This window comes from Panthera pardus, unplaced genomic scaffold (genome assembly GCF_024362965.1).
Source record: "Panthera pardus isolate Hobbes unplaced genomic scaffold, ASM2436296v1 HiC_scaffold_2, whole genome shotgun sequence".
NCBI classification, from domain to species: domain Eukaryota; kingdom Metazoa; phylum Chordata; class Mammalia; order Carnivora; family Felidae; genus Panthera; species Panthera pardus.
In genome coordinates, this window is record NW_026526765.1 from 48,564,261 (window position 1) to 48,592,080 (window position 27,820).

The 27,820-nt window shown below is 39.5% G+C and overlaps 1 protein-coding gene across 5 annotated transcripts; it reads right to left on the minus strand.

Annotated features, from left to right (window-relative positions):
* On the minus strand, positions 1-26,029 carry HAVCR1 (hepatitis A virus cellular receptor 1). Of its 5 annotated transcripts, none has more exons than XM_019464521.2 (9): positions 25,692-26,023; positions 22,154-22,211; positions 18,888-19,226; positions 15,792-15,875; positions 12,415-12,501; positions 9,796-9,851; positions 6,185-6,296; positions 4,917-4,953; positions 1-2,699 (listed from the first exon to the last, which is right to left on the minus strand). In XM_019464521.2, exons 1-9 carry the CDS (start codon positions 25,728-25,730, stop codon positions 2,585-2,587), a joined length of 927 nt encoding a protein of 308 aa, XP_019320066.2. In that variant the 5' UTR covers positions 25,731-26,023; the 3' UTR covers positions 1-2,584. The 5 variants fall into 5 exon arrangements, with proteins under 5 accessions (XP_019320066.2, XP_019320065.2, XP_019320064.1 ...); XM_019464520.2 differs by having other exon boundaries at positions 12,415-12,519; positions 25,692-26,019; XM_019464519.2 differs by lacking the exon at positions 25,692-26,023 and adding an exon at positions 22,578-22,769 and having other exon boundaries at positions 12,415-12,519.
* Positions 26,030-27,820: the final 1,791 nt, after the last annotated feature.

Here is a 27,820-nt window from a genome sequence, read left to right on the forward strand (position 1 = left end):
TTTTCAAAATGAAAACAAAAATCTGTTTTATTAATGAGTGTACATACAAATTAAACTAGTCCCAAAGAGTCCCTCATACTTTCATGTACTCCCAGAATTATCTTCACAGCCATTAGTGAAAAATTGGTTCTGCTACTTCTTAAAGATGTGCAAAATTTCCCAAGTTTAGATATCTTACTTACACCAGTGTCCTAACATCACAAGACAGTTTGTAGAAAATGGAACCTCAATCATCTCAAAGGATTGAAAACAAATCAATACATTCTATAAGATGGATATATTCACAAAAAAAAGAGTTTAATATTAACTTAATACCTCCCTTTCCTCCCCACTCACCTGTTTGTCCTTTCAGTTATTGACAGTTTTTACTCCAGTATAAAATTAGCCCAATTACCCTATATCAGCTTTCCAAAAAGTAAATTATTCCCTCCAATAAAGTACCATATAGCAAAATACATATGAATGCAACACCATTGAAATTATTTACTGAGCACTAAATCTACATCTGCTATTACTATAAAATCAACCAAAAAATAAAAACAAATTAAAAAAAACACTTTTTGCATTTCTGTAGTGTTTTCCGCTTTTCAAAGACCTCTCACAAGTAACATAGCATTGGAATTACCACTATACACTGACATAATTATAGGAATAATTATGCCTGATAGATTAAAAAATGTAGGCATCGAGAAAGATTCGCCCTAATGGCATCCAGTGTTTCTGTTAAGAGTTAAGAGTAGAACTCAGGTCCTAGTCCTGATTCTGTGTACCACCTTCTTTCTCACACATCCTCACATTCTGTTTCACAGAATGCGACTGGATATGGCAGTAGTCCTTGTGTTCAAGCAAGTTTTGGAAGTGCTGGATTAACAAAGTTAACCAGATTCCCAGAACTTTTAATGTGCCATCATAAATCTGCAGGAAGGGTAGAGAGAGCAGAGCTGTTATAAATTCAAATTCCCAGTCACAAAGCAGGTGACAAATGTGTGTCTGTGCAGGAAAGTTGAGCACTAGGGGCTGAGAGGATGTAGCACCATTTAATGGGGCCCTGACTACCTAGGAATGCAGTCCAATGTTTCAAGGTCTTTCCAGAAAAGCTACAAATTCAGGCTTTCATCTGAATTCACCATGTTTATGCATGTTGTCTTGAATTTGAAAGAAAAACACTGTAGTTTAAAAACAAAAACAAAAAAAATTTCTTAGGCCAGATCAGATCTTGGCCACACATGGAAAACCCAAGATAGCATGTTTAACAATATTATTTGCCCGTATAACTTTTATTCAGAGGTCCTGTTAACTTCCTAGAACCCTGCAGAAGAATGTCAAGCATGTTGCCCTCAGAAATGAACATCCTGCCTTCCTCAACTGCTATAGTGTATCTCTGAACCCCAAGCAGGAGTTGTTTCAGGGTTTACTCAGATTGAAATTAATACCCAACCTTGTTAACTGTTCATGTAGAAATGCCTGTGTTGACTAAAAAATCCTTACCTTTAGCTTTTGTTTAACTCTCTTGGAAAAGACAAAAATTTCACTGAATTGTGAAAAAAAAAAAGAATAGCATTGGAATTGCTTTGATATTAAAAAAAAAAAAACCTTCATCCTTCCAAAACAATTTTAAAAATTGCAGTGGTTTAGTGACAATTTAGAATTTTGACTGAAACTTAGTAACACTCTCAAACAACATTATTATATTTGCAAAGTAACTTTTCTAAAGCAGAAAGCCTTTTAGCCTTCTCCCTTTTTTTTTCTTCTATTTATTTATGCCCTGCCTCATTCTAAAAATTATTTCAGAGAGCATGACAATTATCTACACAAATGCTTGGAACTGTGGAACAGATGTAGCAGAAATAGCATGTAATAAATCAACTGATTTTCTTTCCTGGAGAATCTTCTTGGTTCACTCATTACCCTAGTTTCTTCTAACTGCTAAAATACCCACCCTGGTTCTAAGGAAAGGCTTAATACCATGTATTTCCAGAGCCATGAGAAATTGGATTTACCCACAATGGCAATATCACATTCACTTCTATTTCCCTATGGGGGAAATAAAAGCCTGTGTACCCCTGTGATTTGAAAGCCTTGGGGAACCTAAGAAATGTAACATTTGGAGTTATTACAAGGTAAAACACAAGAGATAATTGTGAAATGATTCCAAGTGAAGACTTTAAGTCCCAAATTGGATTTGCTGACTTTAACTCCTACTCCACTCTTCTTGACAGCTTTGGTGACCAACGTAGTAGTTCCTCTCCTGTTTCACCAGCGAGAATTCTTGATGGATATAGGGTTCATAGGGTCCAAAGAGAATACACAATTCTAAAGTGTTCACTTCGTGTTTGAGAGAAATCTCTGCAATGACCAGAAATACTGAACCAGTTGTAGTATAAAAAATTAGGACTACATGACCAATGAGGTTGACTGTACACAGATGAACCAAAGTCAGCCTACCCATCATAACTGACATATTGGAATATCATTTGAAATTGACAGAAAAATCATTCTAGAGCTTAAAAGAACTCTGACATGGTGATATCTTGTCACTGTCTTCTGCAGTCAAGGGTATAAATCCTTAGAGTGCCGCTGGGTCTTAATCCATGACGTAAAGATTGTCCTCGATAATGTAGATATTGTCTTCCGCTCGCACACCCACTTCACATGCACTTTGCAAAGCTCCAGTCTGGGGGTCACTCAACGAAACCAAGCTACAGAAAGAATAACATGAATAAAGGAAAAGCAGACCACTTCTAAAGTGTGGTGAGCACATTTGTTTACACGCAGGCAAGACTGGGTATTTGCCAGTCCCAGAACCCCATTCACAGTCTATGAAATGAAAAGGAGATCCAGGGTAGTGAATATTAAGTTGAAGGAGAGTCTGTTTAAGAAGTATGTAGAAAACCTAAGTATTCTCCTTCAGGAGACTCATGTAATAGAATGCAAAAATTGAAAATCTAAGACTGGTATCGCACATCAAATTGAAGTCCTAAATCAAGCATATTCTCAAGGGTAGTAGCTAAGAAATGGTTTGGCTGCTGTTTTTCTGACTGTGGGTTGTAGTTTTCCAGAGAGCGCTATTAAATCTGTTTAGTGGTCTAAATCCTGCATTTAGGATAAACACAGAATACAAAATATATCAGAATATATTGGACATAGTAAAAGAGTATTGCTTCATATAAACGTGTGCTAGATCATGGTGCAGAAATCTTACTATGTTTTAATGATCCGAATTTGAAAGCCATGGGTTAGACAACTTTCATAACACATACACTCCTACAGTAAGTGTACAGAAAGTTCATGTTTGCAGTTTTGATACAGCTGCTGTTTCATAATTTGTAGAGAGTGCCTATTTTTATTACCTAAGCCTGCTGAGAAATGATAGGGAACATACTGAGGATTCATTCAGCTCTGATCTTTAAGTGACCACCCATACATTGTGAGAACAAGTGTCAATGACTTAAAATGAATCAGTGTGATGAGAACTGTGAAAACCAAGAAAAAGAAAAAGAAGAAGAAAAGAAAAGAAAAAAAGTCATGAAGAAAAGCTTGGGGTTTTGTTGTTTCAATTTTCTTATATTTTATAAGATTTTCTACAACAAATATTTTCTATTATGATTAGGTGATAAAAAATCAGCCCTTAGAAAAAGTTAATAGTGAAAGAACAAAGATCAACTAATAGGATGTTGTGTTCCATGCTTTTCTGCCTATTAGGAGTAATTTCCTCTTCCATTCTTAGAAGCGCACAGTCAAAAACTTCTGTAAGTATGGGTTTGGGACTCTAAAAGACCTAAGACTGAGCCTTTTACCTGCTGTGTGGTGTGACTTTGGATGTCACTTCACACTTCTAAACCTGTATTCTAGTTTGTAAGCTGAGAATAATAGTGCCTATCTCATGGGTAGATTTACCATGACAGGCATAACGGCAATTACAAAAGCCAATGTTTATGGAGCACTTACAATGTGTTGGGCATTGTTCAAGGTGCATTCTTTGGATTAGCTCATGCAATTAACTCAGACCTAAGAAAGGCTGTGTGCAAACATCCAGTGAAGGGGAACTAGGAATAATGTATGGCGATCTAAGAGAAATGGATTTTAAATAAACACCTTGCTTAATGAAGCTCAAGCTCTATCAAACGAAGCAAGCTACTTGGATTTGGCTTCCTACTATTACAGCTATTCCAGTAGATGACCCCAAGTTTTGGATGCAGGTAAAGGGGATTTAAGTTTTAATTGGGCAGTAGGATAGATTTCCAAAAACTGTAAATGCCAATGTTTATGAGGCAAGATAACCCATGTAAATGAGCACACCTGGCTGGGAATGAAACAGCAGGAGAAGGCAGGACCTGTGTAGAGCTGGAGGTACCTGCCTCACCACAGTGCCTTTGCACTTCTTCAGCCTGGAGCTGTCTTTTTCCACATCTCTGCAGAGCTGTCATCTGTTCCTTCAGAGCTCACTCAACCCATTACCTTTTTCCATATCCCCAATGATATTTGTCTAGAAGCACTGCAAGGTCCCTGTTTATTTGCTGATGTGTTTCTGTCCGCTTTGTTCATCTCTTTGAAATATAGTAGACATTCAATAAACATTCAATAAACAAAGCACTGAATGAAATCAAAGAACAAATCAAATAACTTACTCAAACATTCTATCAAGCATTTGTGATTTAGTTCTCTTTCTCTAAGAGGTAAGATTGGGATGCTCCTTCTGTAGCAGTTCTGGCACAATTCCAGAGAAATGTAGAAAGTGAAAAATATCACTAGAAGTTGTGGATAACAACAGTGGTATTCATTAAACTAGATTTTTCAGGATGTAGGGTATAAAATGAAGAGTTTAGGGGAAAAAGAGGAGAAGGACAGAGACAAATTTTTCTTTACTTTTAACAGAGTAGAAACACCAAAAGGTATTGACACACTTTCAAACTTACTTTAGTTGTTCCAGCTTGTTTCTTACGCATAAATATTCTAAATTGGGGAAGAGCCAAAGAGAAAATTACATACATTGGTCAAATAGTTTACAAGACCTTTTTTTCAAGCAAGTATATTATTTCTGTTATTGCTTTACTATAAACAAAACCTGGACAGAGCTAGAGCCTGAAAAAATAAATTTAGAAGAAAGAATTTTTTAAAAAAAGAAAAAAAAAACAGACTTGGTGCTTTCCTAGATACTCAAGTAACTCCTTTTGAATCGATAAGACCCAAACAAACTTCTCATAAAAGTATTTCATTTTCATAATGGCTTAGTGTATTCACCCACATGCCCTGGCTTACTTTAATGCAATTATTAATAAATAAATTTCAATAAAAATAAATGACTGTGGCTCTTTCATAGAAGGAAGGCTACACACATACACACACACACACACCCTGTACACAACAGCTGGATGACTGCCTTTTGAAATTCTTTCTTCTAGCCCTGAAATCAGTTTCCCTCCCAATGTTTCATTTGCCTTTCCTGTCAAATGGGTGTTGTAAAATTCAACAATATCATCACTCATGAGGACAAAAACTGATTCCTGGGGGGGAATGGAAAAGGAGTGAACAAGTTGTATATATTACAATGGTTTGTTGCTTTCCAAACTCCAAGCCTGCCCCCAAAATTCTCATTTCTTAAGATTTAATTTCACCTTTGGAGAATTTAATTTGCATCTTTATAGGCCAATATTTTTTTTTAAGAACAGTTCAGAAAACAGACATTTAGGGGCATCTGGGTGGCTCAGTGGGTTGGGCGTCTGACTCTTGATTTCAGCTCAGGTCATGATCCCAAGCTCATGGGATTGAGCCCTGTGAAGCCTGCACATGGGGCTCCACACTGAGCATTGAGCCTGCTTAAGATTCTCTCTGTCTGCCTCTGTCCCTCTCCCCCCACTCACATCCTCTCTCTCTCTCCCTCTCTAAGAAGGAAGAAAAGAAAAAGAAAGAAAGAAAGAAAGAAAGAAAGAAAGAAAGAAAGAAAGAGAAAGAAAGAAAGAGGAAGAAAGAAAGAAAGAAAGAAAGAAAGAAAGAAAGAAAGAAAGAAAAGAAAAGAAAAAAGAAAAGAAAAGAGAAGAAAAGAAGAGAAACGAAACGAAACAGAAATTTATGTGAAAATGTGAAATCACAATCACGTAGTGTGTGGAGCTACTCGAACTCAGGCAGTTTGGCTCTAGAACCCTTGCCACTGTGTTCCCTTAGGCATAATTCTGAAATGACTTACTTTTGGTAATCACAACAACCAACACAGTGAGCAATACCACAGTAGTAATGCAGATTCCAATGTAGAGTCCCTTACTGGTGGTCATCCATGAATTTTGTGCCAGCGACACATGCTAAGGAGACATCAGTGGATCAGAAAAGCATCTTGTTAGAGTTACGAGTAGAAGACATTCCCTAAAATAATGTACTTGGACCCATTTTTCTTTTTCTTTTTCTTTTTTTTCTTTTTTTTAATATGAAATCTATTGTCAAATTGGTTTCCATACAACACCCAGTGTTCATCCCAACAGATGCCCTCCTCAATGCCCATCACCCACTTTCCCCTCCCTCCCACCCCCCATCAACCCTCAGTTTATTCTCAGTTTTTAAGAGTCTCTTATGGTTTGGCTCTCTCCCTCTCCAACCTTTTTTTTTTCCTTCCCCTCCCCCATGGTTTTCTGTTAAGTTTCTCAGGATCCACATAAGAGTGAAAACATATGGTATCTGTCTTTCTCTGTATGACTTATTTCACTTAGCATTACACTCTCCAGTTCCATCCACGTTGCTACAAAAGGCCATATTTCATTCTTTCTCATTGCCAAGTAGTATTCCATTGCATATATAAACGACAACTTCTTTATCCATTCATCAATTGATGGACATTTAGGCTCTTTCCATAATTTGGCTATTGTTGAAAGTGCTGCTATAAACATTGGGGTACAAGTGCCCCTATGCATCAGTACTCCTGTATCCCTTGGGTAAATTCCTAGCAGTGCTATTGCTGGGTCATAGGCTAGATCTACTTTTAATTTTTTTTGACCCATTTTCTTTATTGGCCCTTGGCTATTTCTGGCTCATGAGGGATAAGACCAAGTGATCTGAGGTTGTAACCATATGGTGAAATTCAAAGACCATTTAAAATTCAAAATGTATTTAGGGATGGCAGAAATGTTTTATACCTTGCATGGGGTGGTATTTACATAGGGGTATGCATTTGTCAAAACTCAAACTGTATGTTTCAAAGGGGTGTACTTTATTATATGTACATTATGCATATTTTTAAAAACCAATAAGCTATTTCCATAAATATATCCACCATGATATTAAAAAAGAAAAAACAATTTTTGTTCGTGTATAAGTTGGCTTGGTGATGTTACCTGCATATGCTTGGTGACTGAATTTGGCCCTTGATTACAGTCTTTATTTTTATTTATTTTTTTAGCTATAACTCAAGAGTCTGTGAAAGTCTACATAAATGGACTTGAAAGTAGGTGCTCACAGACATGGCCCTCATTAACAACCAACTTGAAGTGCTGTGCAATTGGGTAGAGAAGCAGAAATTTGTTTAAACACCCTAGTGTGGTTTGTAAAGGATCACCACCTCCTGGAATAAGCCTGAAATATGCCAGGCATTGTGCTCAGCAACTTTTTATAGCTTAGCTCAAATCCTAAAGAGATCCCAGAGGGTAAGTATTTTAACAGAAAAGAAGATAAGAGAGAAGGATCAAGTGTCTTCTTGCGTAAAAATTTAATGTCTGGAGTCAGGATCCCGGCTCTTCAACTTCATTGCTGTGTGGCCCTGGATAAGTTATTTAGCCTCTCTGAGCCTCTGTGTCTGTGTCTGTCAACTACAGATTAAATAGTGTTCTTGGGAAAGGTACTTTTAGGTACTTTCTGATAAATACTATGAGGAAGATAGGAAAAGATACTTAGTGTTTGAGCCATCCTTACTTAAAGGCGAAATGGCCAGTGTCTGGGAGGGAAGAGCTGTGTTATTAGCTTTCCAACGGGGAGTAAAGTAGTTAGATGTAACATGGGGCTGCAGGAGGCAGGCTTTGCTTTCATTTTCAAAAATATTACATAAAAACTGCATGTTCATTTTAGAATGTGCGGCGAAGCATGAAAAAAGAAAACTGAAACCAACCATAATCCTAACATCCAAGAACAACCACTATTACCATTTTTCATTATCTGCTCTTCTAGAATTTTATCCTCCTAGTGTTTTTCTTGACAGAAACAATTACTATATTCAATATATGCTACTACATTTCCACATGTGTGCATGCTGTTTTAACAGTTGTTTTTTTCACTTAACAATAAACAGTCACTGTCTTCCCATGTCAGCAAATGCACTGCAGTGACTACATTCTTAATGGCAATATGTGGTCATGCTTAACTGACTAAGTAATTAATCCCTTACTATTGAACACTTAAGTTGTCTATACTATTTTCATGACTATAAATAGCAGCAATGAACATCTTTTCTCATACATCTTCATGCATTTGTTCAATTTCTCCTACAATAGAGTCCAGGAAGCTGACCCACTGAGTCAAAATACATGCTGCATGTTTTCAAGATACCTGAGATGCCTCTTAACATCTTCACAGTCAAGACACAAAAAGCCCATGGTTTCACTACTGTCTGTTGTGACTTGCTTCTAAATCGCTTCCATTTGCTGCTAAACATACCTGTCCTACAGATAACTGAGGTCGAGAACAATATCACCATTCAGAATGTTTTATTTACTTTTTTTTCTAATCCAGCATAGGCCTGGCTATATACCAATAGAAGAATCATTCACATAGTTGCAGTTCTGACATTTAGCAGGTATATACAAATTCAACCCACATCCATCAGGTCAATCAGTGCCCATGCTACATAAGTGGTTAAAAATGTTAATATCACTCCTCTGTAATGGTCTCATTGTCACTGACGTATACAACATAAAGCCATTTGACCCCACACTAAATAATCCCACCGTGCCTGAGCTTGAGTTTTTCTTACCATGGCCTGTGTTGTCATTTCTCAGTACTTGGGACCAGAAGGACTATTCTCATACCTCAAACTCTTTTTGTTTGCTGTTTCTGAGAGTTATTTGCACATACTAAAAGAAAACTCATTTCTCTCAGAGGAACCAAAAGAAAAGGTCCTATTGATAAATTTGTCTAACTTGTTTACAAAGATGAGACTTTGACAAGCATCAGGAGTATTTAGGGCCCCTTAGAGTTTTCCCAAGCTCACTGTGGAAAAGTGTAAGAAAATCACAAACGTGTGTAAGATGTTAATACCTTAAAAAGTCATCATATGGGGAGGTTTATATATGGAAAAACTCAATAGTGGCCTCAATATTTCTATAAAGAATGCCAAATGGGTTTGAAAAGAATACGAAGGAGGATATGCTTAAGCAAGCACACTTTCACGGATATATTTTTGTCTGGGGTGGCCTCCACTCCATTGATTCAAAGCATGTTATTTCCCTAATGATAATTAAAGTCTTCCTTGGTCTATTATGTTAAGTCACTCTCCTTAAATTAGACCATTCTTTCTTCTTAATGTTTGGCCAGGAGAAAGTCTGTGGTGGGCGTTTGTATGTATATGTATGCGTACACAGAATGTAATATCATTTAGCAGGCAAATTCTAACAAACTGGTCCACCACCCGTATGAACTTTCCAAATTAATTAAAGTATCCCTATTTAAGAGTCAAATTCTTTTCTTCCTTTTTTTAAAAAATTTCAACCAGAAAGAATCAATCTGTGGGCCAATCTTACAGAAATAATCTCTAAATGTAACTTGCTTCCAGGGGGGCGCACAAGTGAAACTGGCTAATGAAGTAGGAAGAAATATGCTTACAGTTTGATTGCTATGCCAAAGGCCATCTGAAGACTGTGTCACAGTGCCATTCCCATCTGCTCAACAAGAAAGAAAATTAATTATAATTACAAAAAATATTGAATTTTCACTGCAGACACTAAATATATTCACGTTGCCTTCTGGTGGTGAATGAAAAGTTGAATAATAATATGGCCAAATGCTGAAGACATTGCAAAAGTCATACCAAGTTACTAACATGTATTAATTTATCGTGGAAGGTTGTGTGCCTTAACCATTTTGTCATGGACCCTTCAAAAATGGACACTTTTTGTCTTCTTTATGGAAAAAAAAAATGCATGTATACACAAAGGTTCACCTACAGTTTTAGGGGAATCACAGAGGCCCATTCTTGGAACCAAGTTAAGAATGCCACTTAATGGTAGGAAATCGATATTTTTATGCCAGCTAAGAACTGGCATAAAGGCCATGAGTACCCAAAGGCCACATGCACATCCAAAGATCAGAACCACTCTATTCTGAATGGACATTACATTGGTTTTATTCAGAATGTGGGTAAAACATACTAAGATACCTAAAACGAGGGGCATATAACTCCTACATTATATGCCAATGTGCCCATACTTTGATCCAGAAGTATTTTATAAAAAATCTGCTATATCAGCTATAAAACTAATGTATCTTATACTACCTGAAATCCTACATAAAAGGATTTTATTTATATTATTCCCTAAAGTTCTGAGCATTCAAATCTTAATAGAGTTTTGAAATATCTATTTTGTAATATAGACAGAACTACAAGCTATAGCAGCACCCATCTCATAAAGTTGCTAAATTAGATGATGCATGTAAAGGACTTAACACCATATTAGATAAATATTAGCTGTGATGAATTAAATATGTTACAATAGAAGGAGCGGTGGGGAGAGAGTCACTGTGCAGTATGCTTTCCAAACATCATGTCTTTCGATCATCATTAACATCCAGTGAGGAATGCAACATCTTGCCCATAGGTCTGAAGCTAATAACTGGCCGTTGAATTGGAAGCTGTCTCTAAAGGAGAATTATAGGGCCTCCCTAATCTAGCAATGGCAGTAAATAAGGCCTGCCTTAAAAGAATTAAGTGAGATAATATACAACAGTTTCCTGGCACATATATCCATCTAAGGTGGGTGGTGGGCCATATGAGCACCAAAATCCTTCCAAACCTAACATTCTTTGCTTCTGTGAGACTTCGGCCCACTGCAGGCTGACTCAGGCACAATGAGGATCTGGCTCCAGAACCTCAGGTACACTGCCAGCATGGCAACAATCACATGACTCATAGGGGACACAGCAGCTCCGATGTCTGTTTCACTTTGGAAAACTCTACCTGGACCAGGTTGTAGTGACATGATTTTTAGAAAATGATTTCCTACTCCTATGTTCTTCCTACTCAACTACTAAAAGCGTGGGGTGCCGCCACTCATACTGCTGCCACCTTGTGTTTCTATATATTTTCACTTTGTTTTTGTGCCCGGAAACAGTTCACACTAAGGATTCCACTTTCAAAACCAAATGTCACCATTATCTAATCCCAGTTGAATAGGTCATCTGTAAATCTCACTGCAGCTCCATTTTAAATTAACCAGCTTCCAGGAATTATTGGCAAAAGGTAAGCCAAAAGGAGGGGGGGGGGGGCGGGGGGGGGCAGGGAGGCAGCTACGGATTGTTAACTCCTAAGCACAATGAGTCATGCACATAAGGGAGGACTCTTGCAAGGCTTGACCTTGTTTGGATTCAGCACATGCACAGGCACACACAAGCCAGCTCTGCATTACAAAGGGGTTCAGCCTGTGGCACTCTCCAGAATTACCACCATGGGTAACAGAATTAACTGGGGAAAATGAAAGGATTCAAATCACCTTTCTCTACCACAGGGAAGACAGGAGAATCTTACATTTCAAAAAAGCAGAGATTGTATGAGACCTGCCCAGAATAGGGACAGTAGGGAAAAATTGGGGAAGTAAACAGACAGTCTCAGCAGGATATGCCTCTTGGTGCTGGTGCTGATGTCCTCAGCTAATCTCAAAGTGTCCATTTACAAGCTCCACAGGGTGACAGGGGAGCTTCCTAGATACACTTAGGGTCTGGGTCTTAGATAAAGCAGAAACATGGTTGACCAGTTTAGTCTGGATACCACGGAGCTGGATTTAATTGTTTTAAGGCTCTGGCCCAAGGGAGCAAGCCCACTAATAAGTTTGGAGTCAAGACTGATTGATTTGATTAAGACAAAGAGTGATATGCATGTCAATGTTTCCCAACTCACACAAGCCACCTCTGACAGTCAGGTATAGGGATTCTGGACATTCTAAGTAAGAGTCAGAGTTGCTATTGTATCTATTACTTACCACTTTTTAACTATGTCTGAGGTTCTTCACCAGCATTCTACAAGATAATTGGTATTCCATCCAGTTCACAAACGATAAAAACAGATTCTAAGTAGGTAAGACATTTGTTCAAACCACATAGCTCATTAGAGTGGCCAGCATCAGCATTCAGGTCAGGTCTGTCTTACTCCGAAATATATGCTTTTAACAATGTGTCAGTGATTATCAAAATTTGAATACTCTCAGGTGTTCAGGAAAAAAATGAAGTTACCTTTTGGGCAAGAGTACAATGGTGAACTGGTGGGCTGTGTTGTCCTCGTCTCCTGTGGTGCTGTAGGCTGGGTTTCTGCTGTCTGCACTGGAGAAGATGAAGTAGCTATTGGAATGAAAAGAATAGAACTGTGCTCCATCTGTAGAGGAAAATTCCCACCCCCAACAAAAATGAAAAACACAACTAAAATCAGGAATCACCATCAACTTCCCACAGCACCTTCACGCAGCCATTCCCTGAAGCAGCCAGTCCCTGAAGGCATGCCTCTCACTCACTCACTTCCAGTCCTTTCAACCCCCTCTTAGAAATTTAATCACAGATGGCACCACTATCTAGGCATACCATTATCATGAACAAACCTGATCTAGATAATCATCCGGATAGTTCATCAATACATAGGGTTATTCTACACTTGTTCTACTCCTAGGATCCCCCTAAATGTCCAAAGTCTACAACAGCACCATATGTAGGACATCCAATTAAGCTTTTATTCATACAAATGACATTTCACTTTCATGGGAACAGGGCCTGGGGGTTTGTGCTTATTTGCCCTTTCCCCTTCACAACAGCGCCATCTAGATTTCCTGACCTTATTCAAGTTCCCAGTATCCATCCACATATCAGCACAGAATACATACTCAAAATATTTAATTCTTTGAGGTCTCTTCAAGGTGACAATATTGTCCAATGTCTGAACCTTGATGATGATTAACAACTCTAAAAGCAACATTCTTGGTAGACCTTGACCTGGCTCCTTCTGCGGTTGCATTGTGGTCACTCCTTTCTTAAGACTGATTTCCTGTTATCTGACTCATCTTATGTTTCACACCAAAAGCTTCACTAAGAGTTTTCCAGTACAGGGATAGGTTTCCCTTTCCTTTCTAAAATCAATCCTTTCTTTTCTATCAGATATTTCACCTTATATGCAGCATTGATCACTTCCTTCTTTGTGCATTTTATTAAATATTTTAAATATTTTATTTTTATATACCTTCCTCTTAGAGCACCACAAATTTTGGAGCAAGTTATTAGGGCTGGCTGGACAAGAATTCCCAAACCTGGGCTTTTCTTGCCTTTTGTTGGTCTTTCTGTTTTCCCTTCCCCACAGTGATCTCCACATTTCAACTTTACCCTTTCTCATGTTCTGAACTATCTTCCTGCCTCTCTCTAATGTTCAAATCTAAAACAGCATGTAGCTCTGTTGAAGAACTAAGAACAAGACAATATAAGAAAGTTGGGTGATCAGAATCTTTATTCAACTTGGATCTGTGCAAAAGACCTCTTGGGCTTAACTTTTTTTCCAAGTTTCTGTCTTAGCAGGCATCTTTCTCCCCCCCCCTCCCACCTCCATTTCTACAACCTTACAGCCAATCATTCCATGAATTTTTAGGCAAGTTGTATATACAAGAGGCATTGAGCACAGGAAGAGAGTGGATGTAAAGATAAATATCCCCATGTTGGATCTGCTCCAATGTGCACCTCCTTCCTGTTCAACTCAACTCAAACTCTTAAGAAAAGCATCAAGACAAGGATAAGGCTCAATTAATACTATCCCTGAGGAGGTCACATGGACATATGAACCAACACTTTTCTTCTCAATCTTTGCTTTAAACATGCATGTTCACCAAACCAAGTCCACTAATCCATCCACATTTGCAGGCACAAACTAAATATTATGAAGCTAAATCAATATTGAGAAAGTCAACAGATTCTCTAGTATGTTCAGCTGCCTCAAACAGAGCTGTTTTTCTTACAAACTTTTATGGCTCTAAAATCCAAGTTTTAACCTAAAGCCCTCTCTTCCAAACTCAGCTCACAGCCCAATCCTTCAGATCCCTCCTGATTAAATATACATATGGTTCAATAGGAGTCAAGGGAAATCAATATGTTCCATCAGGTTTTTCTGGCTAAGAGGTTGTGACATCTCTGTTACTCCTCAGATTCCAGTGCTACCCCAAGGGGTCAAAGAGTTTTGGAGGCTCTAAGAATCTCCACTGAAAGTTATCTTTTTAATCCTAGAGATAGAAGGTTTGAACCTAAACTTATCCTCAGAATGGCAAACTATTTCTCTACCTTTTTTTTTTTTTCAATTTTTTTTTTTTTTTTTTTTTTTGGGGGGGACAGAGAGAGACAGAGCATGAACGGGGGAGGGGCAGAGAGAGAGGGAGACACAGAATCGGAAACAGGCTCCAGGCTCCGAGCCATCAGCCCAGAGCCTGACGCGGGGCTCGAACTCACGGACGGCGGGATCGTGACCTGGCTGAAGTCGGACGCTTAACCGACTGCGCCACCTAGGCGCCCCTATATCAAATTATTCTTCATTTGTATTAAATCTAAACTCTTATTTATCAGAAGTTTGAAGTGTTAACCTTGTGGCCTGAATGGGGAAAAAAAAGTGTAAGTTCTAAATCCCTGAAGTCTTTAAATCCGATGTTTACTTTTTCATCGGTATAAATAGTATCTTTTGCCATTTCCATGCTACATAAATAAATTAAAAGATGCTGGAAGCAAAACTGTGTGAGTAGATTGAATGCCTAGAGAAGACAGGGTAATCGTATAAAGGATTTTTCAGTGAGGGATGTCAGATCAGGACAAATTCATCCAAACATAAACTCAATACTCATGGTAGAAGGAACAATCCAGTAGTTAAAAGCACAAACCCAAAATTCAAATTAATGGAGAATGAATCCTGATTCAAGTGCTTTCTATCCATATAACTTTCTGCAATGAACTGAGACACTGCCTTAGTTCTCACAACTATTAAATGGGATTGAATCACACCTACAGTGCAGAGAGATTGTCATAAGTATTATATTAAACAATATAATACTTGCAAAGCAGTTAGCATGGTTCCTATCACTTAGAAAACACAGTAAATGTTAACTTTACTGAAATCTTATCCTCAAGTGGAGGTCCAGCTTCAGAATGTACTAAATGATCTCTATTCAGAGCTCCTTGTAAGGACAGAATCTCATTAACCTGGCCCCTGTTCCCTGGCATTCCCTATTTTTTCCTTACAAACCGTTGCTCAACTGGGCCAAATCCACTCCACCCTCAATAGTTGTTTAAGATCAAAGGTCTGGCTTTGGGCAGTGGGTGGGGGGGGAGGGGAGGGAGGCGGGGGGGTGGTGGTGGTGGGGCGGGTGCTAATAATGAATGCATTGGATAATCTGACCAAAAGCTATGAGTCTCCTTTCTCTAAAAATGATTACATGCATACAATTTGGGACAGGTATTCACAGACCCTGTGAAGCCCATGTTTGGAACCCAGGTAAGAACACTCAGCCTAGATTGTACTTCTGCTTTAACATAATGCCCTGGATGGTCTACATCCTCTCATTAGAAGACCTCAGGGCTCAAGGAACACATTTGTTTACCTGGCTTGAGGTTCTGCGTGGGTGCTGGCATTGAAGAAGTAGAGGTAAAGGCCCTAGGTGACGTTGGAACACTGGTGACCACAGCTGGAGTTAGAAATCAATATGAAAGCAAGGATTAGTCAAGCAGCAGGAAACAAGAGCCTTGTGCTGGGCCCATGTACCAATGCAACCAATGAGAAACTGTCCCCAGGCAGAATTAGGCACCAATTTTCCCTGAACTCAGAGTTCTTGTCATTGGTCAACTAGAATCTGTGACACAGGAGGACTTGAAGACATACTTGTGAAAAGGAAACAGCTGCATTAAAAGATATATATTTGGGGAGGTTCCGAGGTGAAAAATGACACCTGGGATTTGCACTGAAGCACTTTGAGACCAGTCATGCCTATCAGATTTATGTATCTTCATAAACACCTGTGAGTTAAGGAAAATGTCTAGAGCCTGGAGCTGTCTTCATCATCTCAGTGGTGAATGACTAAGACTTCAACAGGATTTCCCAGGCCCAGAATGCTTACCAAATAAATCGCATTCAGTTCCATCAGTCCTGAGGGTACCGTGCCAAGAGGGACGTGCAACCTAAATGAGGGCTAACTCACATCCATTAGTGTATTAGCTAGATAAATCACACAGATGATTTATATATTTGGTTAGAAGGTAAACTAGATGTTTTACGGTTCCTTTCTACCTAAGAGATAATAACAATAGCTAATAACATAGACTCTTTCTGGAGTCAGAAGTGGGGTAGGATTCCAAACCACTTAGTGAAGGTCACAGAAGTACCCAGAGAGAACTGAAACCAGAATTAAGCCCCAACAAGGACTGAATGAAGAATATAAACTTTTGATCTCACTAGGCACCGTTTTTCTCCACGAGAAGTTTCCTTCAATTTCAACTTGACTAACTACAAAGGAAAACCCATTTCACTTATATAGGGGACAATTGGTTTGAAAACTCTTCTGAAAGATCTAACTTAATTTAGAATCTGAAGAGGAAAAACTTTTTTCAACAAATATTTGTGAGTGTCTATTTAATGCGAATCATTAGTCTAAAGTAGAGGTCAGCAAACTTTCTGGGAAGGGTCAAATAGTAAATGCCTCAGTCTTTGGACACCCTGTAGTCCCAGGCACAGTTGCTCAACTCTGTCAGTGAAAGGCAGCCATAGACTATATATATATATATATATATATATATATATATATATATCAAATGTGTATGGCTGTTCTAATAAAAATTTATAAAACAATGACCCTGTTTTGTTATCTGATCTAGTTCTGGAACTATAGTTTACTGACCCTGATCTAAGGTGTAGTCAGAGGCTTCCGAAAAGAGTACAGTCCAGTCCCCTCCTTCCAGCTAAAACCAAGTATGCTGAGTACGCAAAAAATCTAAGCAAAGGAGAATAAGGGAAACAATAAAGAGGAGGTAACCTGATGGAATTGTGTAATGAACTTGACTTCTTCAGTGGTAAATATTTTTCCCGAGCAGAATCTAGGAAACTATAACTATAGATGCTGGTGGGGGGGAAAAAAAAGCCCTAACAGAAGCTTGAAGAGTAAGCTCAGCCTATGAAAAATGTAAGACAACTTTAGCAAAGAGTTAGTTATTGGAGGCAGAGTCACCTTGGCTCAGTTATGAACCTTCTTCCCACTTGACAGGGCACTGCCCTTGTAAATGCCCACCTATTAAAGAATTTTGAAGCACTTTATCAGCTTCAAACCATACAACCAAACCATAAAAAATTCAACCAAACCATAAAAAAATTCACAAATACAAAAAAGTTACAATCATCATCTCTTCTGGACATGCTGCCTCCTCACTTCTGTCTAGAGCACACTACAGTCACCAGCATTCTTGGGCTTCCCTAAATTGCTTCCCAGATGTAGTTTCCCCAGAGTCAGCTATTTTCTCCATCAGAATTGACCTTATCCCACTTGCCTTCACAAAAGAAACAGGCCAAGTCCAAAAGTTGGTAGATTGCAAGACCAAGTTCCTCTTAATTTAAAACAGAGAGAGAGAGAGTTTATTAAGGCCACAGGTATTGGGTTCTATTGTCAATATAAGAGTTTAGTGGAAGGAACTTCATTAGGAAAGAACACCAGAAACCAGGGAATCCTGAGGAATCCACTCTGTTCATCCAGTGGTAAAGAAAATGAGGATGTTTACATCAAGACAGATTTTTGGATTTCATGAAATTCTTTTTTTTTTCTTATTTTTTTAACCTTTATTTATGTTTAACAGACAGAGCATGAGCATGAGCAGGGGAAGGGCAGAGAGAGAGAGAGACACAGAATCTGAAGCAGGCTCTAGGGTCCAAGCTGTCAGCACAGAGCCCAACGTGGGGCTCGTACTCACAAACTATGAGATCATGAGCTGAGCTGAAGCCGGACACTTAACCGAATGAGTCACCCAGGGGCCCCTGGATTTCATGAAATTCTTAAAAGCAACTGGTGTATCGTTACTGGAATATAAATGCTTTCATGTTGCAATAAGGTCATTTTCATTTTTAAAGAACCAGTTTTGCAATATGATGTGAAATATGCTACAAAAATTCCCAGGCAGGGCTGAAGGAAGGAACTATATATTCCTTTATAACCAGATATGCAACAAGATTGAGTTGACAATTGTTATAGCTGGGTGCTACCATTATGATAAGACCTTATACCATATTACCTACTTTATATGTTTGAAATGCTCTGAAATAGTTTTAAAAATGTTAAGAACATTTAAAAATTCCTCTAAAACATAATCTCAGAGAACAAGGGCAGTTCTTTAAGCTGAATAAATTCAGCTTGATAAAAATGTTTACTATATTTCACAGTGGAACAGTGAATGCTTTTTCATGAACCAATTAGCATTTTTGAAGCACTGCTTTAGGGAACAGTTTGCTGACTGGGAAGATCCTCTAGCTTACCATCTTGAATCAAGATTGGTCTAAGACTTCGTTTTATACAAATAAAAGTTATTCTATTTTCCAACAGTTGCTGAAAAACAAGACTGTAGGAACCTCCTCTTGCCCTCTTAAAGGAGAAAAACACTACCAAAGAGTCAACATCTCAGTCAACCCACATGAAGTGATCAAAGAAGGAAAACAAGCTCACCTGGCTTTATGTCCAATGACAGGGTGATCTTCATATCATTGAACCACCCGCTGTGTTCAACACGACAACAGTATAGGCCACTGTCCGTCTGAGCCACGTTCTCTATGGTCAAAGACACATTCCCTTCTAAAAGGTTTCCCTTTAGCTTATAACGTGGGTGCTTCCGAAAAGTGACGTGGGATCCATTAGTCCAGATGATTACATCTGAGCACTGGGACACAGGACATACCCCTCTGCCCCAGCACATGGTGGTGACTCCCTTAGCTGTCGAGTAAGCACAGGACAGCGTGGCAGAAAGACCTACCACTCCATTCACTTGTTTGTGAGACACTACAGCATCTGTTAAGTAAAGAGGAAGAAGAGTATGAGGCCTCAATATTTCAGTTTTATATTTATTTTCACTGTTTTCTTTTCAATGTAGTTTATTTCATTTGCAATCATATGGATTTGTATCTTCAATTAAAAAAAATTCATTGTAAGCATTTTTATGTTAACGTACTCCTTTTTTATGTTAACATATTCTTGGGGCATCTGGGTGGCTCAGTCGGTTAAGTGTCTGACTTTGGCTCAGGTCAGGATCTCACAGTTTGTGGGTTTGTGAGTTCAAGCCACCTGCATCGGGCTCTGTGCTGACAGCTCAGAGCCTGGAGCCTGCTTCGGATTCTGTGTCTCCCTCTGTCTCTGACCCTCCCCCGTTCATGCTCTGTCTCTCTGTCTCAAAAATAAACATTAAAAAAATTTTTTTATGTTAACATTTTCTTAAAAGCATTATTTATATGATATTTGTAGATAAGATATAATTAAAGCTTTTTTTCCGTATTTAGGATTATTTTCTAACAGGACAGATGTCTAAGAGAGAAATTACCAGGAATAGTTTCACTCTCTTGATGAACATGACCAAATTTCTTTCCAAAAGGTTTGAACCAAATGACACTCCAGTAATACATGAGTATGTATTTCATCCTGTGTTTGACATACATGTGGCTTTTCCACTTCCCCAGATTCATTCGCTGTCTCAATTGAAATATGTTTGAAAAATTCTATTGCATTTAAAGTTTTAATTTTTATTGCAGCTTTTTAAACTTCTATTGCAAGTGATGCCCCCTCACAGCACCTTTCTTATAAGAAAAGCAGAGCTTGGGGCACCTACTTACCTCAGTGGGTTAAGTGTCTGACTCTTGATTTCGGGTCAGGTCATTATCTCACAGTTTGTGAGTTTTAGCCCCGTGTCAGGCTCTGCTCTGATAGTGTGGAGCCTGCTTGGGATTCTCTCTCTCCCTCTCTCTCTGCCCCTGCTCCCTCCCCCCACTCTCTCTATCTCAAAATAAATAAATGCTAAAAAAATAAATAAATAAAAGCAGAACTAATGTTTTGTTTAAAGTATTATTGACTGGGGTGCCTGGGTGGCTCAGTCAGTTACGCGTCTGACTCTTGATTTCTGCTCAGGTCATGATCTCAAAGTTTGTGAGTTTGAGCCCCACATGGGGTTCCACACAACATGGAGTCTGCTTGGGATTTTCTCTCTATCCCTCTTTCTCCACCCCTCCCCCATGATCTCTCTCTCTCTCTCTCTGAAAATAAATAAATAAAAATTTAAAAAAAAAATTTAGGAAATGGGTTTCTAATACTTCTAGGAGGAGCTGAGGTTTATCATGGGCTTTAAGATCAGTCTAAAAAAATCCAATAGGGACCCCTTCTCATATGTTGTTAGCAGCCCCACAACTGAGCAAGGCCCACTTCCCCTGTGAAAACAGACAGTTGGAAAACACTCAACCAAGTACTAAATTATGACACTTAAAAAACAAAAACAAGAAGTCTCTCCTGGGGCAGTGGCATAAAAGTCCTATCGTGCCAAATGCAGACAAGGTGGCCATGAAAAGAAATCTGAAATTCACCAACCAATCACATTTACAATTTTGGCTGTGACTTTGGGAAATGCTCTGGGAATAAAATGTTCATGGTTATATAAAATAAGAAAAAGTCACTGAATTCTTAAAATATTTAGTTTTGCCTAGTATCATTTTTAGATTATAAATATAATACATGCTAATTATAAAAATCAAGTTATATAAGTTATAATAAATGAACTTTCCTTCATAATCTGACTTCTGGAGATTATTGTTTTTAAAATTTATGCATTATGTCTATTCCTAACTTTGCTATCTCATGGAGTGTTTTGAAATAAAATATTTTTTATATTTTTTATTTGTTTATTTTTTATTTTTTTTAAATGTTTATTTCATTTTGAGAGAGAGTGCACATGCGTGCATGCAGAGAGATGGAGAAAGAGAATCCCAAGCAGACTCTGGGAATTTGACATGGTGCTCAATCCCACGAACCCTGAGATCATGACCTGTGCAGAAATCAAGAGTCGGCCACTCAACCCACTGAGCCACCAGAGCGCCCCTATACATTGAGTTGACATTCAGTTATATCACTAAATTCTCTTATCACTTATAAACATGCTTATTTCAATTCTGATTTAAAAGGAATACTCTGTTTCATGACTAAGTATAATCATGTCCTCAAACCCTATAAAGCATTTTATTTATTTATTTATTTGTTTATTTTTTTATTTTTAACTTTTGAAGGATGCTTTTATTCTGTTGTTTTTTTTAATATAATTTATTTTTAGGTTGGTTAACATACAGTGTATATAGTGTCCTCTTGATTTGGGGGGGTAGATTCCCGTGATTTATCGCTTACATACAACACCCAGTGCTCATCCCAACACGTGCCCTCCTCAGTGCCCATCACCCATTTTCTCCTATCCTCCACTCCCCCCATCAACCCTCAGTTTGTTCTCTGTATTTAAGAGTCTTTTAAAAGAAATAGTTGCACAGCATTTTTAAAAAATCAAATGACATAGGATGGTTCAATGGAGGACTGGTTCCCTTTCCAACTAATCCCAGCTTCTTCTCCCCATCCCCTCCTGCTCATGGCAACACTGTTACTATATCCTACATACACTTGAGTAGTCCATGCTGACACTGCTGTCCACTCGTCCCTTTTATTGTTTAAACACAAATGACAAGATATGATACACAGTTCTGCATTGGGTCTGGCTCACTCACCCATGGATTTTGTAAGTCATAGCATTTAAGCAATTTCTTTTGCGTAAGATTTAGCCTGGTTCTTTGGCCACTAACTGATCCATTACCTTTCACCAAAGCCCAAGCACATCCATCTTCCTACACCACACTCACACGTCTCCTACGTGCCCCAATCTTCAGGGCTTCCAGACCCCGGCCCACCTGTTCACTTACCTGTCAGAAGTAGTATGGGGCTGAAGATGGCTACCCAAGGCTGCATGATGGTATTGGCCTGAAGGAAAGAGAAAGCAGACTGGTAGGTGTGCCCCTCACCAGATGGTCTCGGAACAAGTCTTAATTCTCAGACTGCAACTTCTCCTTTCACCCTGACTGGGTGAATCACATGAGCCTGCCTCGTCAGTGAGGAGAGACCATGCACAACAGCTTCACATGTCAGTTATCTCTAGTGTGACCATCCTGCACCTTCCAACAGACAGGCAAAGCTGTCCTCAGGTCAGCCCCTTGTTTCCCAGCTCCTTCCCCACAGAGTCCAAACTGACTCCTGATGCTGACACAGGGGATACGGGGGCAAACAGAAAGGAAACCAGAGTCAGGCTCAGTGAGGGGACGATCACAACCAAGACTGGTCTTCACTTACCCTTGGCCTCGGAGATGAGTCAACTGGCCCTTTAATGAGTGCAGAGAACTCCCTGCTCTGTGGCTACAATGATTGTCCCAAGCCTTAGTTATACTGTCAAGTTTACCAGTGGCAAGAATTAATCAAAAATGTAAATCACCGTGCCTGACCATGTTACAGGAAGCAATGACTCAGACCACATCTCACTGAGTGATGTCAGGAAGTGTTTCAGGAAGTAGATTCTGGACCAGACTTGGGTTTAGATCCCAGCTCTGTCACTTGCAAAGCTGGGTATCTCCATGAGTTACTGAGCTCTTCCAAGCCTTGACTTCCTCATTTGTAAGATAGCACTAAAAGTACTTGCTGTGTCTCCCTCAAAGAATTGTTATAATGAGCAAAAGCGATATGGAAGACCTTTGAAAATGAAATGTAAATATGCATTAATGCTAACCAAGGTTTTCGGAAAACTTACTGTGTGGCGGGCTCTATGCCAAACACACACATGCACTTAGTCCTCAAAGACCTCCTTCGGCAGGTCCTGCTATTAACCTCATTTCATAGAAGAGGAAACTGAGGCTTGTAGATGTTAAGTGAGCCAAGGTTCCAGACAAGCTCTTCTGACTTTTGCACTTAATCATTAAGCCACACAAGTATGTGTCAGCCTGCCTAGTACTTCATTAACTGTCCTCTGATCTAAAGATTCAGTAACTTCCTCCCAGGAAGGTACTGATGCTCCATTTCTAGGCTACTTGCAGCCCATCACAGGCTTCACAGAGACATGAAAACAGTGGCAACGGGTCCTGTGCTGCTCGGGAATGTGAACTCCTGACTCCAGCAGTCTCTGCACTTGGAAAAAAGACCTAAAGCCTAATACTACAAACTGGTGGCCTAAAGACTATATTTGGCCCACAGAAGTGCTTTGTGCCACGGTGTTCAAAAATTCTTTTCTTGGGGGCACCTGGCTGGCTCAGTTGGTAGAGCATGCAACTCTTGATCTTGGGGTGGTGAGTTTCAAACCCCACGTAGGCGTAGAGATTATGTTAAAAACTAATCCTTAAAAAAATTCATTTTTAATTAATGGCCACCATTTAGAAATCTAGAGAGCCCACATGAGAACTCAGTTTTTCTGCTTTGTTATGAAATACAATTAGATGGCCAGCAATGGCCTGTAGCACCCAGTCCCCTTAGAGTGTGCCCTCTCCAGCCTGCTCCTGCGCCAGCCTTGTTGGGGGTGTGGGGTGCTTCTGTGTCTGGAGGGGGCCCCTGTCTTAGACTCTACTCCACCTTCACGAATACAAGCTCTTTCCTGTCACTGGGCCTTCACACCGGCTGTCCCCCTGGCCTATTTGCTGAAACTCGCCTCTTCCATCCAACAATTGGATTATATGACCTTTATTAGTACTCCTAGCTTTACAACGCCACACACTTGAATTCAATTGGGTAACAAGATGAGTTCTCACAAGGGAAAAACTCCTTTCTGGATTCCCATCCTCCTCTTATTCTCCACTTAAAGGGAACACCATTGACCCCACATTGACCACCAGCAAAAGTGGGGGAACACATTCTGAAATGCCTCACAAAGAAGTAGGTCGTGCCTTATATTTATTTGGGAGGCAAAATATTTTATGACTAGTTTTGTTATACTCCGAGACTTAGTCAAAGCCCAGAAGGTCAATGATAAGGATTTTTCTAATTTAATTCAATCATACCACATTTGCTATCAATATATTGAGGCTAATGCCGCATGACTTAATATACTAAGAATGAAAAAACCCAGGATTGTGCAATCAGGTGGAGAGACAGGTAAGTAAGCAACTAATAAAATCAGGCAGAATGATGTAATTGGTAAATATATAATCAGATTGTGTCACTCTTCCCCTTACGATGTTCCCATGGCTTTCTCAGAAGACAACAAAAAGCAAGAAAACACCCTAATGTCTTACCCAGATTTACAAAATCCCCCCGTTATCTGGATCCTGCCTACCTCTCAAATTTCTTCTATGTCTCTCTCCCCTGCTACAGGGCTCCAGCCATTTGGGGTTCTTTCAAATGTATCCCCATATTAGGACTTTTTCCCTAGTGGTACCCTCTGCCTAGATCTCCATTCCTTTACCCCACCAGTTTCAGATTTCTCTTTTTCTTTTGGACCCTCTTTAACTGTCACCTTCTCAGACATCCTTCTGGTCCCTCTGTCTAAAGTAGCCAACCCATCACTCTATTACACTATTTCAGTTCTCTGTGCAGCATTTCTTACCTTGTTGCCCTTGATTGTGTGTGTGTTGTCCATCCTTCCTTTCCCTTGTACTGTTCAATAGAACTTTCCATGATGATGGAGTTATTATAGCATATGGATGTTGTGCAATATAGTAGCTGTTAGCCACATCTGACTACTGAGCACTTGAAATGCAACAAGTACAACTTAGAAGTTAAAAATAATTAACTTAATTTTATTTAATTAACTTAAATTTAAATAGCCACACATGGCTATGGTGTTGAAAAGTACTCAATTCTAGACCATAAACTCCTCTAAGATAGAGCTCCTCCATTTTGTTCTCTGTTATACTCCTGAAACATTGTAAGGGAGCCAATTAGCATTGATTAAATAAAGTAATGGAAGTATGAAGGTATGGAGGGAGATCATTCATTGACAGGGGAGGGTGGGAAGGTGATGCAGGGAGTGGCAGAAAAATCCCTTAAAAAAGTGACATGTGAGATTCATCATTGGAAAATGGGGGAAGGAGCAGAGGGTGTTTTAAGTGGAATAAATAATGAGCAAGAGCCAGAACAGGGACATAAAACCAAGGCTCTGAGATGTTGATTATGTATTATTTTGTAGGACTGAATTTTCTAGCAAGTCCATCTCCTATGACAGCCTCTATTGTGTCCTAAAGGCTCCCAAACAGCATAGTGATTTGTCTGTTTGTTTGTTTGTTTGTTTAATTTGACCTACATAACCTCCATGAACCACTACTCTTTAGTGCCAAATTTGTGACCCCTTGAAAGATACATCTCAAGTTGAGGGTTAAGGTTCAATGGGCAACAATGTTCAGGGACCAGACATGAATTCCCAGCTGCTTACTCTACCCGAGAAGGAGCACCACTGCAGGTGCATAGAAGTGACAAGACCAGGCTTACCTTTGATAAGGACTCTGTAGCTGCTGGGTTGAGAAGCATGAGGACCTGTCAGGAGTGCGGTATGTCAGAAGACGGGAAGGGATGGTAGTGGGCAGTTCAGGCTCTGGATGTTTACACAGTAGAGCAACCAGGATTTTCTACAGGATATGAGGTGCAGGAGCTTAAACATGACTCCAGGGGATTTTGGCCTGAAACAACTGGAAGAACTGGAAGTGCCACCACCTGAGATAGGGAAGCTGCATGTGACACAGATTTGGGAGGAAATAGTCTGGATTTTGAAAGTGTTGGGTTTCAGGTGGAGGCTGTTGAAGTTCAGGAGAGAGATCTAGAATGAAGATAAGTATTTGGGGGGTGCCAGGGTGGCTCAGTCAGTTAAGCATCCGACTTCAGCTCCCATCATGATCTCATGGATGGTGGGTTCGAACCCCGCATCGGAATCTGTGCTAACAGCTCAGAGCCTAGAGCCTGTTTCGGATTCTGTGTCTTCCTCTCTCTCTGCTCTTCCCCTGCTTATGCTCTGTCTGTCTGTCTGTCTCTCTCTCACAAATGAATAAACATTTTTAAAAAATTTTAAAACAAAGATAAATATTTGGGAGTCACTGGTATAGAAATGGTATTTTCAAATCATGCACCTAGAGATATTCAATCAAAAGGAATGCTTGTGGCTAAGGACTAGGCTCGGGGGCATCCCACAGATGGTTGAAATAGAAGAGATGCCAGCACACAAAGAGAAGCAGACCAAGGAGGTAAGAGGAAAAGAAAAAAGTAAATGGGATTCTGGAAGTCACGTAAAACAAATTCGTCCACTGAAGAGGCGATCATCATGAATCAAATGTTGCAAAGGCAAGGAATGAGATTTGTCTAAAGGACTGTACAACCTAATGACCTTGACAAAAGCAGTTGTGGTGAAGAGTACTTAAGTGATTATTTACTTTCCCTATGTACATTACACTTCAGAAAGAAACGTTTACAAAGAAAGGAAAAATCAAGAGAGAAATTGGAGACAGGCACTCTTTAAAGGAGTTTTATAGGGAAAAATAAATGGAAAATGGAGTTGGAGAGTAGGGTCAAGAAAGATTTTTTAAGATGATCAAAATAGCAGTATGTTTGTATGATCCGGAGATGATCCAGAGGAGAAATAAAAATTGATTTAAGAGAGGGAAGATTTGTGGAGTAATGGAGGAATAAAATCCAGTGCCTAATTAGGGGATTTTGTTTTAGACATGACCAGGGGAGCACATCAGCAAGAGAAAATGGGACTAATGTAGGACCATCAGGCAGCATTAAAGTGCCACTGAAGGTAGGGGTCATGAAAGTGAGAACAGCCCAAGACGCTGATGCTATTCTCCAGCTACCTGCAGGCACAGGCTACGGGGGAGGAATAGGAGACTCCACAGTGGAGTATGGCCACATCTCTCTCTAAATAACCTAATCAGGGGCTGGGTCGCTCAGTTGGTTGAGCGTCCAGCTCTTGATTTCGGCTCAGGTCCTGATCTCATGGTTCATGGGATAGAGCACAATGTCCACCCCTGTGCTTGACAGGGTGGAGTCTGCTTGGGATCCTCTCTTTCTCCCTCTTTCTGCCCCTCCCTTGTTTGTGCATGCTCTCTCTCTTTCAAAATAAAAAATAAATATTTCAAAAAATAATCTAATCAAGTATCTGCTCTACCATAAAAGCATTCAATGGCTTCCCAATGCCAAAGTCCAGACTCTGAAAGCTGCCCACCTTCCCCACCTTTCCCACCTTCCCCAAGTGGGCACACCCTTCCACCCCAAGCCTCACAAAACGCCAACCAAATTTAACCATTTTTACCTGCTAACCTTTGTAACCCCAATAGCTTCTTTTTTATTTTTAAGTAATATCACACCCAACATGGGGGGTCAAACTTGCAACCCCAAGATTAAGAGTTGCATACTCTACCGACAGAGCCAGCCAGGTGCCCCGTAAGCCCAGAAGAGACCATCACGAAACCTGCAAAAGTCCGAAGCCAATACTAAGCTCCTCCTTTATGAACATTACACTTATACAACTAGTTATCTTTTACAATTTACAAGTATTTTTATTTTACAAATCACAGAAGTCAAGAAGCCAAAGGGCTAACATAACTATGCTCTAGACACACATACTC